At 41.1% G+C, this 17,676-nt stretch overlaps 1 protein-coding gene across 1 annotated transcript in view; it reads right to left on the bottom strand.

Annotated features, from left to right (window-relative positions):
- Positions 1-17,676, bottom strand: part of lrba (LPS-responsive vesicle trafficking, beach and anchor containing) — a 373,382-nt gene that overhangs the window by 294,925 nt on the left and 60,781 nt on the right. Inside the window, exons 3-12 of the mRNA XM_060917126.1 lie at positions 5,432-5,663; positions 5,152-5,252; positions 4,397-4,492; positions 4,104-4,225; positions 3,826-3,952; positions 3,415-3,534; positions 2,893-3,039; positions 1,264-1,461; positions 950-1,083; positions 717-825 (exon numbers count right to left, since the gene is read on the bottom strand). Of these exons, the coding sequence (XP_060773109.1) occupies positions 717-825; positions 950-1,083; positions 1,264-1,461; positions 2,893-3,039; positions 3,415-3,534; positions 3,826-3,952; positions 4,104-4,225; positions 4,397-4,492; positions 5,152-5,252; positions 5,432-5,663 (1,386 nt within the window). The remainder of the gene's footprint in view (positions 1-716; positions 826-949; positions 1,084-1,263; positions 1,462-2,892; positions 3,040-3,414; positions 3,535-3,825; positions 3,953-4,103; positions 4,226-4,396; positions 4,493-5,151; positions 5,253-5,431; positions 5,664-17,676) is intronic.

The raw sequence follows: 17,676 nt of genomic DNA, 5'->3' as shown, positions 1-17,676 counted from the left end.
GTAATAGTAATGGTATTAGCAACAACAGTTGTATTATTAGTAATAATAATAATAAAAAATAATAGGTAGTAGTAGTAGTAGTATTACTAATAACAGTAGCAATAATAGTATTTGTAGTAGTAATAATAGTTACAGTACCAGTAACGATGGCAATAGTATTAGTGATAACAGTTGTATTAGTAATAATAGTAATAATAATAGGGGTAATAGTAGTGGGATTAGTAATAACAGTAGTAATAGTAATGCAAGTAACAGCACGAGTAATGGTGGTAATGGTAATAGTATTAGTGATAACAGTTGTATTAGTAATAACAGTAGTAATAGCACTAATAATAGTAGCAGTAGTGGTGGCAACAGTAGTAATAGTAATAATAGTGGTAGCAGCATTAGTAATAACAGTAGTAATAGTAATAATAGTGGTAGCAGCATTAGTAATAACAGTGGTAGTAGTAATAATAGTGGTAATGGTAGTAGTATTTGTAATAACAGTGGTAATAGGAATAATAATAATAATAATAATAACAGTAGTGGTAGCAACAGTAGTAATAGTAATAATAGTGTAAATAGTAGTAGCATTAGTCATAACAGTAGTAATAGTGGTAGTATTAATAATAATAGTATTAGGAGTGGTATTAATAATAATAGTAACAGTAGTATGAATGCATGAGAAAATGTAATAGTAGTGTGTGAGAAAGACAGCAAGTGCGCTGACTGACCTTTTCCAGAGAGTATCCGATGACAAGGAAGCCCTTACAGGTGAGGATCTGCTCCTGCATCGCTACGGACAACTTCAACAACTCCAGCAGGAACGACAACAGAGTGCAGCTGGAACACACAAACACCGGAAACATTCCACAGTGTATGGTGTGTTCAACTTTTCGTTTTGATCATCAAAGGTTCCCAGACAGAGTAATGCTCGGTGTGTGTGTGTGTGTGTGTGTGTGTTTACCAGACAGAGATATCAGGTTCTTCGCTGTTTGGCTGCACAAAGTCCAACTGAGTGAAGAGAGGGAAAAGAACCTGCACTCCTCCGATGGAGTGAACAGCACTCTGAACCGAGTGAGTGACCACAGCCTTCACATCCTACAGAGAGAGAGAGAGAGAGAGAGAGAGAGAGAGAGAGAGAGAGAGAGAAACATGAATTAGAGTAACAGACTTCCATCTACTCCCTATATTTTTAACATATTCATATTACAACTCAGAGAACTCAGAATAGAATAGGTGTTAGGAAGAAAGAAATTGTGCGTGTGTTTGTGTGCATACCTGCAGCATCAGGGCGTGAGGAGAGTGTATGAAGATGGACGTGTTGTCTCGGGGTGACGACTCGAGGCACAGCTGGGCGTCTGTAGCTCGAGGGTTGTAGGTGAAGGCGATGCTGCTGCTCAGTTTGCCATCATACAGCAGAGATTTATGATGATCCGCAAACAGGATGTCGCTTTCTGCTTTATACTTAAACACACCCTGAGAGAGAGAGAGAGAGAGAGAGAGAGAGAGAGAGAGATGAATGAGGTATTGAGAACAGTCATATATTTAAGATTGGTTCTGATACTGTGTGTGTGTGTGTGTGTGTGCGTGCGTGCGCACAGAGATGCCTACCCCAAATTTTGAATTTCAGTATTCTTGAACACATTTTTCAGTATTTTGGAATGACTTTCAGTAACATTAATTTATGCGCATTTCCATTATAAAGAGGTGTATATACCAATATGTTTAACATTTAAATTATTAAAAAGAACTGTTTTGTGTGAATTGAATAAACAAAACACTAGCAGCCATCTCAACTGAATTTCCACTCAACAAATTTCTCGAGCATACAATATATCACATTTTTATAAATACAATAGTGTTCCCTGTTTGCAGACATTACGGTTGACTACCAATCATTGGTATTGAATGTAACTCCTCAAAAGTATTATATTATATTGCCTGGCAAAATGTTCTACCTGTTAACGGATTCTAATAAAATTTAAAAAAATTTCTTATTTCATGCCAAAGAGAGTCCGACATTGTTATCTTAATGTCCCAATATATAAATACTTCAGCATAATGCTTCAGAAGAGACATTGAATAAAATGACACTTATAATTGTATTTAAAACAGTGGAATGATCAATTTTTTGCCACAATCCCAACAACACTAATCATAAAATTCTGTTTTTGATCATACTACATGTACATTTGCACTTGCAACACTGAAAAGACTTTGAATTAAAGAAGTACAGCCAGTGTTTGATATTTCAGTGAATAAAAATCAGACATGTAAAAAGAAACTGAATAAGTTTAACTCACATTTCATGGCACTAACTGGCAAGTTCAACTCCAAGCATAGGTCAACCATCACCGCTTCAGCACGTGTCACGTTCCGTGTCTTTTCATCCACAGATTTCGTAAAAAATTGCTGGATACCCCCAGATTTACTTTCCGCCTGACTCGCCATTTCAGCATACTCCATATGTTTTTTTTGTAGTTGACATGCCGCGTGCAGTCATCGCGACCACTATGAGTGATGTTAATGTCAGTTCTACGCAGTTTGCAGTGCGCGTATCCATTGCCCTTTTGACTGGGTGTAATGCACGGCCATTCTACCGTATCGAAAATAGCGCGAACAAATGTGAGGAATCTGCGCATGTCACACACAGCATGTGTGGTTGTCGTAAAAATAAATAGCCGTGAATCGCGCATGGATTGAAAAAGTCGCTTGGACATTTAAAAACAACTCGCTGGAATTTAAGACTTTATAATAATTCTGTAAAGAATAACACTGTTTGCCATAACATCGTATTTACATAACTTTTCCGTACAAAATACAGCCAATCCGTACTAGTAGGCATCTCTGGTGTGTGTGTGTGTGTGTGTGTGTGTGTGTGTGTGTGTGTGTGTGTGTGTGAGATACCTTGTAGGAGGGGCCTAACTGATAGATGGCGAGGATCTGTGCAGCATTGAGGGCATCATTGAACAGATACACTGCCCCCATCTGACCGCAAAACACACGGTTCGCATCCGCCGTCTCCGCCGAGCCCAGAAAACATTTATCAAATGTCTGTTAATGAGAGAGAGAGAGAGAGAGAGAGAGATTTAATGTGTCTGTCAAGTCTAGTGAAGTGGATGTGGCTTGCGTATTTATCAATGGGTATGGCGTGGCTTGTGTGTCAGACCCAGTAAAGTGGGCGTGGTTTGTGTATATGTAGGGTCCTGTGAAGTGGGCGCGGTTTGTATATATGTAGGGTCCTGTGAAGTGGGCGTGGTTTGTATATATGTAGGGTCCTGTGAAGTGGGCGTGACCTATGTGTCCAAGCTTTTCTTCTCAAATACTCCCTTTTGCATTATACTGACACACAGTTTGTCGTCTCCTCTGCATGTAAACAGCTGCAAATCTTTAAATCTGTCTTTTGTACATTTTTTATTTGATTCTTACATCGCTGGTGTTGACGAACCACGTGATCTCTCCGTAAGATGCCAGCTCTCCGTTCACATAGCAGCTAATTTCACTGTTCTTCCAGCGATGGTAGATATGCACGATGGTCACCATGTACCACTGTCACACACACACACACACACACACACACACACACACACACACACACACACCAAATATTTTAAATCTCATTCTTTAATAAATTATTTTAAATTAGTAATCTTTGGCAAATTGTTATGGTGTAAGAGATTTAATAAAAACACCTCAGCACATCCTGTTATTCGAAAATAAATCCCCTCTGGGGTGGTAACAGCAACTCCATCACACCACCTTGTCACTGATCATTTTCCTTTAAACTGACCCCGCACTCCGAGTGTTTTATTCCTTACTGTCCATGCTGAAACACTTTACCTTCTGGGGTTTGAAGTCGAACTTGACGCAGTGCTGGAACCCTTTCCCTTTGGCCTTTAAAGCAGTAACAATCAGACAACCACCAACAAAATGGGCCGAATAACCCATCCCTTTACTCGTGCGAAAACTAGGAGAGAATCAAAGATGAGGTCAGAAAGTAACAATAATATCTTAACTTTTATTTTTTAGTTTAATTTTGTAGGTTTTTTTAATTATACAATAAAACCTCATTGAATAAACACAGAGAGAGAGAGAGAGAGAGAGAGAGAGAGACTCACCAGTACAGGTATGGCTTGTCTTTATCGACGTTGATGTTGCTGATGGGATCCAGACGCAGCCAGGTATGGAAGGTGAAGCCGTTCTGGTATGGCCACTTAGCGATTGGCGGAAGTGCTATGGCCTGTTACACACACACACACACACACACACACACACACACAAAATAGTGAGAAATTTGGGCTTTTCCTGCATGATATACCTTCAAAAATGACTTCATAATACAGATTTAGATGCAGTCAGGTTCAACTAAAAGGTTAGAGGTCAAAGGTCATGGGTTTTGTGATGCACTCACCGCTGCACTCTTTCCAGGAAAAGTGAAGAATGCATCAGGGCCGGAGCGTTGGGCCATGGACTTCAACACCGAGAGCAGTTTCACAGCATGAGGAGGCTGGAGGAAGAGGAGGAAGTGAGGGAGAGAAGAATGAGGATGAGGTTGAGGAAGAACAGAAGGAGGGCAAAGCAAGAAAGAGGAAGAGACAATGAGAACGAGAAGGGAGAAAAAAATGGAGATGAGGAACCGAGGAAGAGGAAAATAAGAATGAGGATGACAAATTTGGGGGGGGGATGAAAGATGAAGGTGATGATGTGAATGTGGAGGATGAGGAAAGGAAGCAAAAGAAAGAGAAAGAAAGAAAGAAAGAAAGAAAGAAAGAAAGAAAGAAAGAAAGAAAGAAAGAAAGAAAGAAAGAAAGAAAGAAAGAAAGAAAGAAAGAAAGAAAGAAAGAAAGAAAGAAAGAAAGAAAGAAAGAAAGAAAGAAAGAAAGAAAGAAAGAAAGAAAGAAAGGGCAAAATGAGGTAGAAATACAGGAAGAGGATAAAGAGAAGAAAAAGAGGAATGGATTAAGGAAGAGAATAGAGCGGAAACATATTAAGAGGAAAATTAGGCACAACAAGGAAGGTGAAGAAAAAGAACAAGGAAAAAGAAAGAAAGAAAAATGCATCGTGTCAGTCTTTTCAGATGAGTGTCAAAGTGCAGGACAAAATATTTATTTCATTTGATCAGACATCAGAAAATAAGAGAAGAAGATAAAATGGAGAGATGCGTACCCACTGTCCTTTCTCTCCCTGCAGTTTACTGAAATAAAGCTTCAGCTCCTTCACTGTGATGCTGTAACTCGCCAGAACACCCAACATGTCCACCAACAGGTCTAAGAGACACACAAAGACGCACACGCCCTCAGAGACAGAAAAATATTACCACAGGAGAGTCATTAATAAATAACCCATAACTCGTACATATTCAAACAGGATGCAAATCTTAGCCCCACCCCTCAGTCTCAGAAACAGGAGACGGCGCCACGGCTGCAAGTCCAGAGCAGCGCGTTACCTGCGATCATGCTGTCCGTTCTGTCTATCCTCTGCAGGACGAGCGTGATGAGGCCGACGTCGGTGCAGGCCTGCAGGTTCCTCACGCTCTTCTTCAGCACGGCCGTGAACATGCTCCACACCTCGGCCTGACACGTCACCTCGCACTTATCCAACAGGTCCACCATGCACACAATGCTCTCCGTCTCCTGGATGACGAAGTTCATCTCCAGGTCAAACTGACCACCGACCAGCTGCACAGACACGCAGAGAGAGAGAGAGCGTGAAATACAGAACATTTCATCATGTACATCATCTGTCATTAAAACCTGTCACTTCATCCTGGTGGGTCTGTCATAATAAATATAATTAAGCAAGTAAACAAGCAAATAAATCCTTTTTTTTTAAAGAAATACATAAACAATAACGAAAATAAACAGAAATAAGTAACTAAATAAACTCAAGCAAGTAAATCCACATCCGTGTAAAGTTTCGCGCTTAAAATAATACACAACCTTCCTTTTAACTCCACATTACACATTTGTTCAAATCCAAACTTCGAGAGGGAATTCTGCAGTCATGCACCGAGAGGTGATCAGTCACAGCGCCCTCTACAGGGCAAAAAAAAAACATCTTATCGATCCAGTTTATAAATCAATCACATCAATCCAATCAAAACGGAGATCGGTTTAGAACAAAGTATAACCGATCCGAGTTCTTCATATAGAGCCACACCCAGATTTAAGCGCTGCTCGTTATCCGGCCATTATCGTTATCTGAATAGAGTGCTGCACAGGAAGAGGGGCACAGCAAACAGGAAGTGGCTCTTATTAGGAAGATTCTCAAGGAAAGCAGAAGATCAGAGGCAGTTGGAGCTTCACTAATGCTCTTATACTTCATGATTATATTTTATATCCATATTTTACTTTTTTGTTTGTTTTTATTTTAGCCTGACTATACTGTATCTACAAAAAACCCACCAAATTTTGCTATAAACTCAGACATAGCTGTTGCAGCTAAACAGACTCTCTGTAACTTGTACAGCACCATGCGACACTGTACACACCCAAATACACACACTGTGTCTCAAATCGCAGACTTGTATGCTACGCTGTACTGTCACTGAGTATTAATACTAATGTTTTTCAGTTCGCGGTACATTTTTAAAAACCACTAAACGTCTGATTTCGCTTGCCAGTCCTCTAGAGTTCCTGGATTAGTAAATTTTATGATTTGAGAAGGAGATCATGACAATCACGACGACAGCACAATGTTTTAAAGGGATAGTTCGGGATTTTTGACATGAATCTGTATGGCATCGCCATCAATAGTGTCGTGCAAACACACTGACTTACCCCTGACAGCATCCTGTGAGTCCAGTTCTTGTCCAGTTTTGGTCCAGACGAAAGTAGTCCGGCAAGTTTGTTGGGGTCACGAAAGTAAAACGTTTTTCGTCTCAAAACAGTATGTGTTCAAAAGAGTGATATATTTGCATCACAAAACCGTTGCCAAATAAAAAGTCAGACCTCGAAATCGCTTGGCACTATTTTCTCTCCCTTATCACTGCGCGCTGCCGCCAGGTGACAGCCACGGCTGTTTCATTCATTGTTTACTAGTGATGGGAATTTCGGCTCTTTTTCGGGAGCCGGCTCTTTTGGCTCTTCTTACTATAAGGAGCCGGCTCTTTCGGCTCCCAAGATTTTATTTTTGATTTAAAGGAATACGCCACCCCAGATGAAATTGAGTCAGTCCCTGCAGTCCCTAGAGTTGGATGAGTGAGCCAAAGCGTTTTGTAGCCGACCCAGCCATTGTCCTGATCTATAAACGCCCAGGTTAGCTTAGCTTAGCGTAGTCGCTGTAATCCGGCGTGTCCAGCTAGCATTGTCGTTGCAAAAGTGAATTAAATAACTCAAGATTTTTTATAATTATTTCTCATGACTTGTACAGTCACATCGAGTACACATATCAATGCAAATTAACACGAAGGGATTTACTAGACCAATTTATATCTGGAACTATTTTCAGCCACAGCACAGGCAAAGCACCGCTGCAGGCGCAAAGACACCGCGCAGCGCCTGAAAACGGGGTGCGCGCCTGAAAACCCGTTTTCAGGCGCTGCGCGGTGTCTTTGCGCCTTCCTTTTCCTGCCTATTCCTTTAATTGCTGCAATTAACTAGTTAATTCTGATTCTATTTCTCCTCTCAGTTATAATCTGTCCTGCTTTTGAAAAGATCCTCTCTGGGGGGACAGATGCTGCCACTATACACATCCTCCGTGCCATCACGTGTGTATGCTGTGGATAGAGTGCAGCCTTGGTCTCCCACCAGCTTAGTGGGTCTGCGTTTCGCTGTCACCTGGCGGCAGCGCGCAGTGATACCGAGGGAGAGAAAATAGTGCCAAGCGATTTCGAGGTCTGACTTTTTATTTGGCAACGGTTTTGTGATGCAAATATATCACTCTTTTGAACACATACTGTTTTGAGACGAAAAACGTTTTACTTTCGTGACCCCAACAAACTTGCCGGACTACTTTCGTCTGGACCAAAACTGGACAAGAACTGGACTCACAGGATGCTGTCAGGGGTAAGTCAGTGTGTTTGCACGACACTGTTGATGGGGATGCCATACAGATTCATGTCAAAAATCCCGAACTATCCCTTTAAAGAGCAACTGAGCTTCAGGACTTACACGACATTCAAGTGAATTCAGAAGCGAGAAATCTGAACTCGGAGTTACACTATTTTTGAGCTACAAAGTGGGAAAACCATGCATGCCTCCATGTTCGTCTTTTGTTAAATCGCAGCTCTTTTGAGGGTCATGATAGTTAATTTACTGTTGCCATGGTGACATGACGGGGTTCAGGAAACCTTCCAAATATTCAAAGCATTAGTTTTTTCGTTGATTTTTCCAAGTCTGGAATTCCCAGTTACGAGCTTTAGTCAAGCATTCGTTAGCAAACAACAAAGGTCAGCAGGATATATGACTGAACCATAAACCCTTTCTGATATGTAACATGATATTTAGTTGCTGTGAGGTTTCGCGAACCCCACAGCTTTAGGAATGAGTCACGACATCTATGAAATATCAGAGCTTCAACAACTAGTTATAAAAATCTCAGCTAACGTGGCTAACGCTGAATATGGGTTGTGTGAAATAACAGGACTTCCCGATGGACCATGATTTCCTGTTGTGTCTTGGAGACGGGCCACATGGTTCTGCTTCCTGAGATACGGAGTGTGTGATGAGAGAAGTCACACTGAGACTTCCTGCTCTTTACTGCGTCCCACACGGACGCCCAGAGAAAAGGACAAACACAGAATTACAATCCGACAATGTTTACAATTTAATATTTACACATTCAGTTTCAGCCAAAGATACGACGAAATGTCACAGAACGAATCACAGCATTCAGTTTAAAGAGTTTGTGAAAAAGGAACTATGGAGTTTCATCATCATCATCATCTTCATCATCAGGATAAAAGATTTTAAATCTCCCCAGATTTTAAATTACATTTTAATTAGACAGACAGACAGACAGACAGACAGACAGACAGACAGACAGACAGAGAAAAAAAGAGACCAACAGAGAGAGCCAGACAGAGAGAGAGAGAGAGAGAGAGAGAGAGAGAGCAAGACAGAGAGACCTACAGAGACAAAGAAAAAGAGACAGACAGACCTACAGAGACAGAGAAAAAAAGAGACAGACAGAGAGAAAGAGAGACAGCCAGACACACAGAGAGAGACAGACAGACAGACAGAGAGACAGACAGACAGAGAAAAAGAAAAAGAGACAGACCTACAGAGACAGAGAAAAAAGAGGCAGACAGACAGAGAGAGAAAAAGAGAGACAGCCAGAGAGAGGGAGAGAGACAGACACAGAGAGAGAGAGAGAGAGAGAGAGACAGACACAGAGAGAGAGAGAGACAGACAGACAGACCTACAGAGACAGAGAAAAAGAGACAGCCAGAGAGAGAAACAGCCAGAGAGAGACAGAGAGTCAGCCAGAGAGAGAGAGAGAGAGAGAGAGACAGCCAGAGAGAGAGAGAGACAGCCAGAGAGAGAGAGAGACAGCCAGACACACAGAGACAGCCAGACACAGAGAGAGAGAGAGAGAGAGAGAGAGACAGCCAGACACAGAGAAAGAGAGAGAGACAGCCAGACACACAGAGACAGCCAGACACACAGAGAGAGAGAGAGAGAGAGACAGCCAGACACAGAGAAAGAGAGAGAGAGAGAGACAGCCAGACAGAGAGAGAGAGAGACAGCCAGACACAAAGAGAGAGAGAGAGACAGCCAGACACACAGAGACAGCCAGACACAGAGAGAGAGAGAGAGAGAGAGAGAGAGAGAGAGAGAGAGAGAGAGAGACAGCCAGACACAGAGAAAGAGAGAGAGAGACAGCCAGACAGAGAGAGAGAGAGACAGCCAGACAGACAGACAGAGACAGAGAGACCCAGACAGAGACAGAGAATAGAATTTCAAAAGACCTTTAATGCAGGTATTCAACAGATAAACACAATGTTATTTCAAAAATAAATATTTAAATTGAACTACCAAAAACGTGCAAAGGTGAGTTCATCATTTTCTACTGCACATAAAACACCATTTAAACACCAAATATCCTTAAACAATTGTGTATTCTCTGTCGCTTTATAAAAGCGAAAATCAGTTAGTATTCTAGATTTAACCAGAGCAGCAAAAACGGCTGCAACATCCTGATCGCATTCAATCTTATTTTTACGACTCATGTAAATAGCCATTTTAGCTTGACCCAATACAAAATTAAGCAACTGACAAACAGGTCTGCGCTTCTTAACATATTTAAACCCAAAAATAAAGATCTTCTTTGAAAACGTCTCATTAAAACACTCGAGGAGTCTCTCCAATGCATTTTAAAAAAACAGTCAATCTTGAACAATTCATTAAAAACATGAAATACTGTTTCTCTCTCAAAACAAAATGGACAATTATGACTCACTTCAGGACGTAAAACAGAAATAAAAGTATTTACAGCAATGATTCCACGCAAAACACGCCATTGTAAGTCCCCAACTCTTTTAACTAACGGTGGCTTGTACAATGCTCTCCATTCCGGTTCCACTTCATCACCCAAACCGAGTACAGGACGCCAGGGAGAGTCAACCTTCTGAATTAACCCCTTCTGATTCAAAATTTTGACACAAACCTTGTAAAACACATGACCACCAGTTCTGCCAGCTCTGTGTAAGGGCACAGGTTCAACATTATCCAAAAAAAGACCAGCATTTTCACCAAAATCTGGATCCAGTGCAAGATTGGGAAATGGATCACTATCGCAAGGAACTATTCTCTGCTCAAAGTAGCCTTTTAACACCAAATTTTCTCCTGCTGTAAGTGAGGCTTTACATTTTTCCAATAATTGGCGAACGACACGAACAGACCTGATGTTCAAAACTCTTGCTACATTTTGACAATTTTGAAAATCTCTACTGGCCACGCCCACCAACTGCCCCAAAGTAAGTAAGCGTGACCTTAAGAAACTGTCATACACTGCCTTGCTGTTATAAGTAAAGTCCAACCGTGTCCCAAAGATCACAGGCTCTTTTAGAAGCCAATACAAAGAAGGTTTTTTACTTAATTTCTGTACAGTGAATAAATCCCACACTTTAAAAAGATTCTTGTAAAAGAATTGGCAGCTGTAGAGTGTCCAGTCTTCTGGAATCCATCAAGAATAGAGATTTGTCCATGTCCAGTCCACCAACAGTTCGTAGAATGGCAAAGGCCACAGATTTCCATCTCGCATATTTTTGTTCGATTAACAACTTCTGTAAAAACTGCATTCTAAAAGCTGCTGTTCTCAGGGCTTTCCACAAGCGCCGGCTGCCACCCATACAGCCGACTACACAATTAAGTCCAGCCGGCTACTTTAATGACTATTATTTTTGTAGCCCACAGGCTCTAAATATTAATTTTCGATTTTAATAAAATTAAATGTTTATCTAACGGACTGACAGTAATGTCAAACTGAACTGCACTCATTTAAGTTGTGATTCACGCTGTTTGTACCGATAATAACCACAAATTCCCCGCCGACTTCGTTGATCAAGGGAGAGTAACTCATCCGTGGCCCCGACATGCGGTGTGTGCGCGCGCACTCGGCGGAGGCAGTAGTGTGTCGGGGCTGTCGGAGGGGACAGAAGCAGAGATAACGCTTATTTTGTCTCCGGTAAACCAGTCTTCTCTTGTTCAATTACGTGCTGGCATCAAAAGACACCGTTGGTTGTAAATGAAACCAAACTGAGTGGTTGGAGTGTATTTTCATACACAAATGGAGAAATGTTCGCTGAGCGTTTAATTGTGTAGCCCCACTGCAGACCGTTGTCGTTGTTAATTCATAGCATGCTCAGCTGCGTGAATGTGTCATGCACCGAAAATAACAGATTTACAAGCCAGGAACGCCTCATGATGCAATACGCAAGAAAAGAAAGAAGATTTACTGCCATTTTACTTTGTATTTAAGTAAAGTGAATAAATGGCCTGTGGAAAATACATTTAATTCTGGGAACTGCGTGCACTAGTCTGGCTAACGTGACTTCAAAGCTCTGCGAGCACTGGTCTGGCAAAGATATTAAGCCCAACCATTTCCCAAAGGCGTGGTTGACCCGCCTCCCTGAAATGCCTCAGTTTGCTATTGGTCGAAGCCAGAAAAGGCTGTGACGAAGCTTAAACCAATCACATCACTCTTTCCTCTGACGTATGTGACACGACGGAAACTGCTTGAGTAACAGGAAGAAGATAAATACCTCCAGGGCTGCTCTTTGCTCCGTTTTCAATGAGAACTTCCCGTTGAATGCTTTCAATACAGCATCTACCGCTGTGTCAAAGGCTTGCCGCTGCTCCATGTTCGTAATGTTTCTAGTGAATGACGCGCTTCCGGCATAGATTCTGTAAACAATCTATGGCTTCCGGTCGCAGTTCTACTACGTCACTGCCTTGAACACGCCTCTACCCAGGGCCGCTGGAGATGCTCAAAGCTGATTGGCTCCCGATTTTTCGGGAGCTTGGAAGAGCTGGAGATAGCTTGCCTTGCCAGACTAAGCTCGCAACATGCCCTCGTGTTGCATCACACTTAGGATGGGCGGGCCCAGGCTATGCGTGCACAGGAGTTTATTTTGTGTTTACTCCCCCCCGGCTGGCTACTTATTTGTCATGGCTGGCTAGTATGAGCCTTAGTGGAAAGCCCTGTGTTCTGCTTTGCAAATGAACCAAACCTTGTCCCCCCTCCTCCTTTGGCAAATACAATATACTTTGTGAGACCCAATGCAATTTATCTCAGAAAAAATCTAACAACAATGATTGAACTTTTGAAAGCAAATGTACAGGTGGATCGACACACGCTAATTCATGCCACAGAATAGATGCCACTAAATTATTAATAACTAATACAGGGTTCCTACAGATATTTTATGTTGAATTTACTACCTTTTTACTACCTTCACAATTTTTTTTACTACCACAGCGACAATTTGGATTTGGACATTTTCTCACAATTTAACAAGGTAATCTTTGAGTGTATGTGTTAGTCCAAGTGAATGTGCTACATATAAGTTAGTGACAACTCTACCCAAAGAGTTGGATTGATGAGACAAGATAGAAAGAAAATCTGAACGTACCGGTAGTGTAACTCTTTCCCTTTGGACGCATAATAGAACCTCCCATTGCTAGGGCTACACATGGAGTAATGCATATTTGCATTAAAGAAAACAAGCTTCCACATATAAGTTATAATTTTATTGAACTGTGAAACTGTGGCCCATAACCTCTTAACGGGTACACAGATTTGCACTAAACCTTGTGTGTCAACACTTCACATTAGGTACAAGATCTGATTACATTTTGTCGGCCAACACTTTCAAGATGGCCAACATTTTGTTTGTGGAATAATCTTTTGAACAGGTGAACAGATTTGCACAAAAAATCTTATGTGCTTAGGTACATCAACTCATTACATTTAGATCAGGTCAAATGGCAAACACGAACCCACACACACACAACGCGCACCAGGCGCATGCACACATGGGTGCACACACACACATGACAAAGACAAGACACACACCCTAAAGATACAAAACACACATAACCCAAACCCTATTTTGGCAGTCTCTCAACACATTGCCAAGTTTGCTTAAGATAGTCATTTGCACCAGTCCTGTAGTCGTGAAGGCCCGTGGGCAGAGTCAACACCTTCCTCCCAGAGATCAGTGTTTTAGAGGGTTAATCTTAATCATTTGAACAGTTCAACAGATTTGCTCATCACATTTTGGATGCCTCAAATGGCGCGCACACAACGCACCAGGCGCGCGCACACAACGCACCAGGCGCGCGCGCACACAACGCATTACATGTGCCTCAGTTGTTTGACCTTTTCTTCGATCAACTTTTCAATGAACGCCTCTCGCCGATTGCCATCTACCGCCTTTAGCCAGTCTTTAAAATCAGGTTCCTCCAGCCAGAGGTCTGAAAATTTGCATTTCCCCATTGTTTAATTCTCGTGCAGATGTCGCCAGTCGGGTTAACAGATAGATTCGACTAGAGCTGTATAAACAAAGTCAGTCTCGTACTAAACAATCTCTGGTATAAATTTATACTGGATTCGACCGTTATTGGAATTCAATGCGCATGCGCCACCAACTCCTCACTGCGGTCCTCCTCGATACATAAAAATAAATTCGCCCAAATGTAGTAATTTATGGATATTATGGCATGCAGGTTAATTAAACGAATTAGAAAACACATAGGCCCAGTTGGATGGGGGTCAAAAAAATTTACTACCACGTCAGATTACGTTTACTACCTTTTACTGGCCATAATTTAGCCTATTTTAATTAACTACCTTTTAAAACCCCGCGGGAACCCTGTAATATGCGTCCTCTATATGACATTTGTGGTTTAAGCCATCTCCATTTATCCAAACGCCCTTTTATTTTATCAACAATCCCATCCCAATTATTCTGCACATAACTACTGTCTCCAAGGAAGATACCTAAGTATTTAACGCCATTGTTCTTCCATATTAACCCACCCGGTAACCTTGGAAGGCTATTGTCCCATTTTCCAACAAAAAGAGCATCACTCTTTGACCAGTTGATTCTGGCGGAAGAGACCATTTCAAAAGCCTTAGAAACTTCGACCAAAGTATCCACATCATCCTGACCCCTAACCATCAAGAGTACATCGTCTGCATATGCTGAAAGATAAAAAACATCATTGCAGCCTGGTAAAGATATACCTTTTAAGACACTTCTAAGTCTATGCAGGAAAGGCTCGATAGCTAAACTATAGAGAATTCCTGACAGTGAACATCCTTGTCTTACTCCTCTTAACACTTTAAAAGGAGCACATAAGCCACCGTTAATGTTAAGCAAACTTTCAATGTCATTATACAGTACTTTTATTTTATCTATAAAATCTGAGCTGAAACCAAATGCACCAAGAGTCTTCCAAAGATAGACATGCTCGACTCGATCAAAAGCTTTCTCTTGATCTATAGAAATAAAAGCTGTGTTTAAGCCAAACATTTTTGATACATCTAATATGTCTCGAACCAATGAAACATTATCAAATATTGACCTGCCAGGGACACAATAAGATTGGTCAGGGTGAATAACCTCTTCCAGAACCTTCCCCAACCGGGTGGCCAATACTTTAGATAATATCTTACTAGTGCATCTCAAAAAATTAGAATATTGCGAAAAAGTTCAATATTTTCCATCAGTTATTTAAGAAAGTGAAAATGTTATATATTATAGATTCATTACACAAACTAAAATGTTTCAAGCATTTTTCTATTTTAATTTTAATCAGTATGGCATACAGTACAAAAACATAAAAAACTCATCTCAAAATATTAGAATATTTCATTTCGAGTTTGAGTAAAAGAGTATGAACACAGTGTATCTCTCGGTCTAGTTCAGTACACACAACCACAATCATGGGGAAGACTGCTGACTTGACTGATGCCCTCCACAAGGAGGGTAAGCCACAAAAGGTCATTGCTGAAAAGGGTGGCTGGAAAAGGTGCACAAGCAACGGATGGCCGCAGTCTTGAGAGGGCTGTCAAGAAAAGTTGATTCAAGAACTTGGGAGAGCTTCACAAGGAGTGGACTGAGGCTGGTGTCGGTGTATCAAGACCCATCACGAACAGACATCTTCAAGAAAGGGGATACAGCTTTCGCATTCCTAATATCAAGCTACTCCTGAGCCAGAGACAATGTCAGAAGTGTCTTATCTGGGCTAAGGAGAGAAAGAAATGGACTGTCGCTCAGTGGTCCAAAGTCCTCTTTTCAGATGAAAGTACATTTTGCATTTAATTTGGAAATCACGGTTCTAGAGTCTGGAGGAAGAGTGGAGAGGCACAGAATCCAAGGTGTTTGAAGCCCAGTGTGAAGTTTCCACAGTCTGTGATGATTTGGGGTGCCATGTCATCTGCTGGTGTTGGTCCACTGTATTTTATCAAGTCCAAAGTCAACACAGCCATCTACCAGGAGATTTTAGAGCACTTCATGCTTCCATCTGCTGACGAGCTTTTTGGAGATGCTGATTTCCTTTTCCAGCAGGACTTAGCACCTACCCACAGTGCCAAAACTACTACCAAATGGTTTGCTGACCATGATATTACTGTGTTTGATTAGCCAGAGCCAACTTGCCTGACCTGAACCCCATAGAGAATCTATGGGGTATTGTCAAGAGGAAGATGAGAAACACCCGACCCAAAAATACAGATACGCTGAAGGCCACTATCAAAGCAACCTGGGCTTCAATAACACCTCAGCAGTGCCACAAACTGATCACCTCCATGCCACACCGCATTGATACAGTAATTCATGGTAAAGGAGCCCCAACCAAGTATTGAGTGTATAAATGAATATACTTTTCAGAAGTTGGACATTTCTGTATTGTAAATCCTTTTTTTGATTGATCTTAGGGAATATTCTAATAATTTGAGATACTGGATTTCTGATTTTCATGAGCTATAAGCCATAATCATCAAAATTAAAACAAAAAAGCCTTTAAATATTTCACTTTACATGTAATGAAGATGGAATATATGAAAGTTTACCTTTTTGAATTAATTTATGAAAAAAGGGAACTTTTTCATGGTATTCTAATTTTCTGAGATGCACCAGTATATTCAGAGGCAAGCAAAGACACAGGACACCATGACTTCACATCACAGAGATCCTGCTTCTTAGGGAGAAGGGTAAGAACAGCTCTACGGCAGCTCATTGGCATCAGCCCTCCGGCTAAACCATCATTGAGCACCTCAAGCAAGTCTTCCCTCAATTCAGGCCAAAAGCACTTAAAAAAATCCATTGGAAGTCCATCCAAGCCAGGCGCCTTCCCACATGCCATACTTTGAAGTGCTTTATGTAACTCTTCTAGGGTCAACACCCCAGTGAGCATCTCGTTTGACTGGTCTGAGACTTTGGGTAGCCCCTCGAAAAAACAGATTTCAGCAGTCTTGCCCTCCTTGTGCTCACAAGCATATAGCTTAGCCTAAAAATCCCAAGCTCTAGAGCGAATTTCAGCTGGGTTTGACAACATTTTACCAGATTCTGACCTTAATGCATGGATAATACGCTTCTGACCATTCTTTTTCTCAAGATTAAAAAAAAATACTTTGAAGGTGCATCCATCTTGTTCAAGGTTTGAAAACGTGACCGGACAAGAGACCGTTGTGCTTTGCGTTCCAGCAGGTCAGCCAATTTAGTTTTCTTTTCAAATAATTTGTCCAATGTATCTTGATGATTATAAGATTGTGTCAAATTTTGACAATTTAAAATTCCATCCTCTAAAAATTTCATGCTCTGTACTGTGTCTCTGGAGACACTGTAAGTATACTGTTGACGTAGTCGTTTTATCTGTGTTTTACCATACTCCCACCAGCTCTGTAATGATTCAAAAGTGTGCTTTTCAGTTCTAAAAGTGAACCAGAAATATCTAAACACGTTCTTAAAATGATTATCATTCAACAATGCATTGTTAAAATGCCAATAAGCACTTTTAGGTTTAACAGAACTAATAAATACAGAGCATAATACCAGACTATGATCTGAAATGCAAACTGGAACAATACAAGACTTTTTAAGAATGCTTATGATGATTAAAGACATACAAACGGTCCAACCTTGCAAGGGACACAGAATTAGCAGACATATGAGTGTGTGTGTGCGCGCGTGTGTGTGTACTGTGACGCATTTCTATGTAAATTCCTCCAAACATCACTTAA

Source organism: Neoarius graeffei, chromosome 3 (genome assembly GCF_027579695.1).
Source record: "Neoarius graeffei isolate fNeoGra1 chromosome 3, fNeoGra1.pri, whole genome shotgun sequence".
In the NCBI taxonomy this organism is placed as follows: Eukaryota; Metazoa; Chordata; class Actinopteri; order Siluriformes; family Ariidae; genus Neoarius; species Neoarius graeffei.
This window is presented reverse-complemented; position numbering and strand designations above follow the sequence as displayed.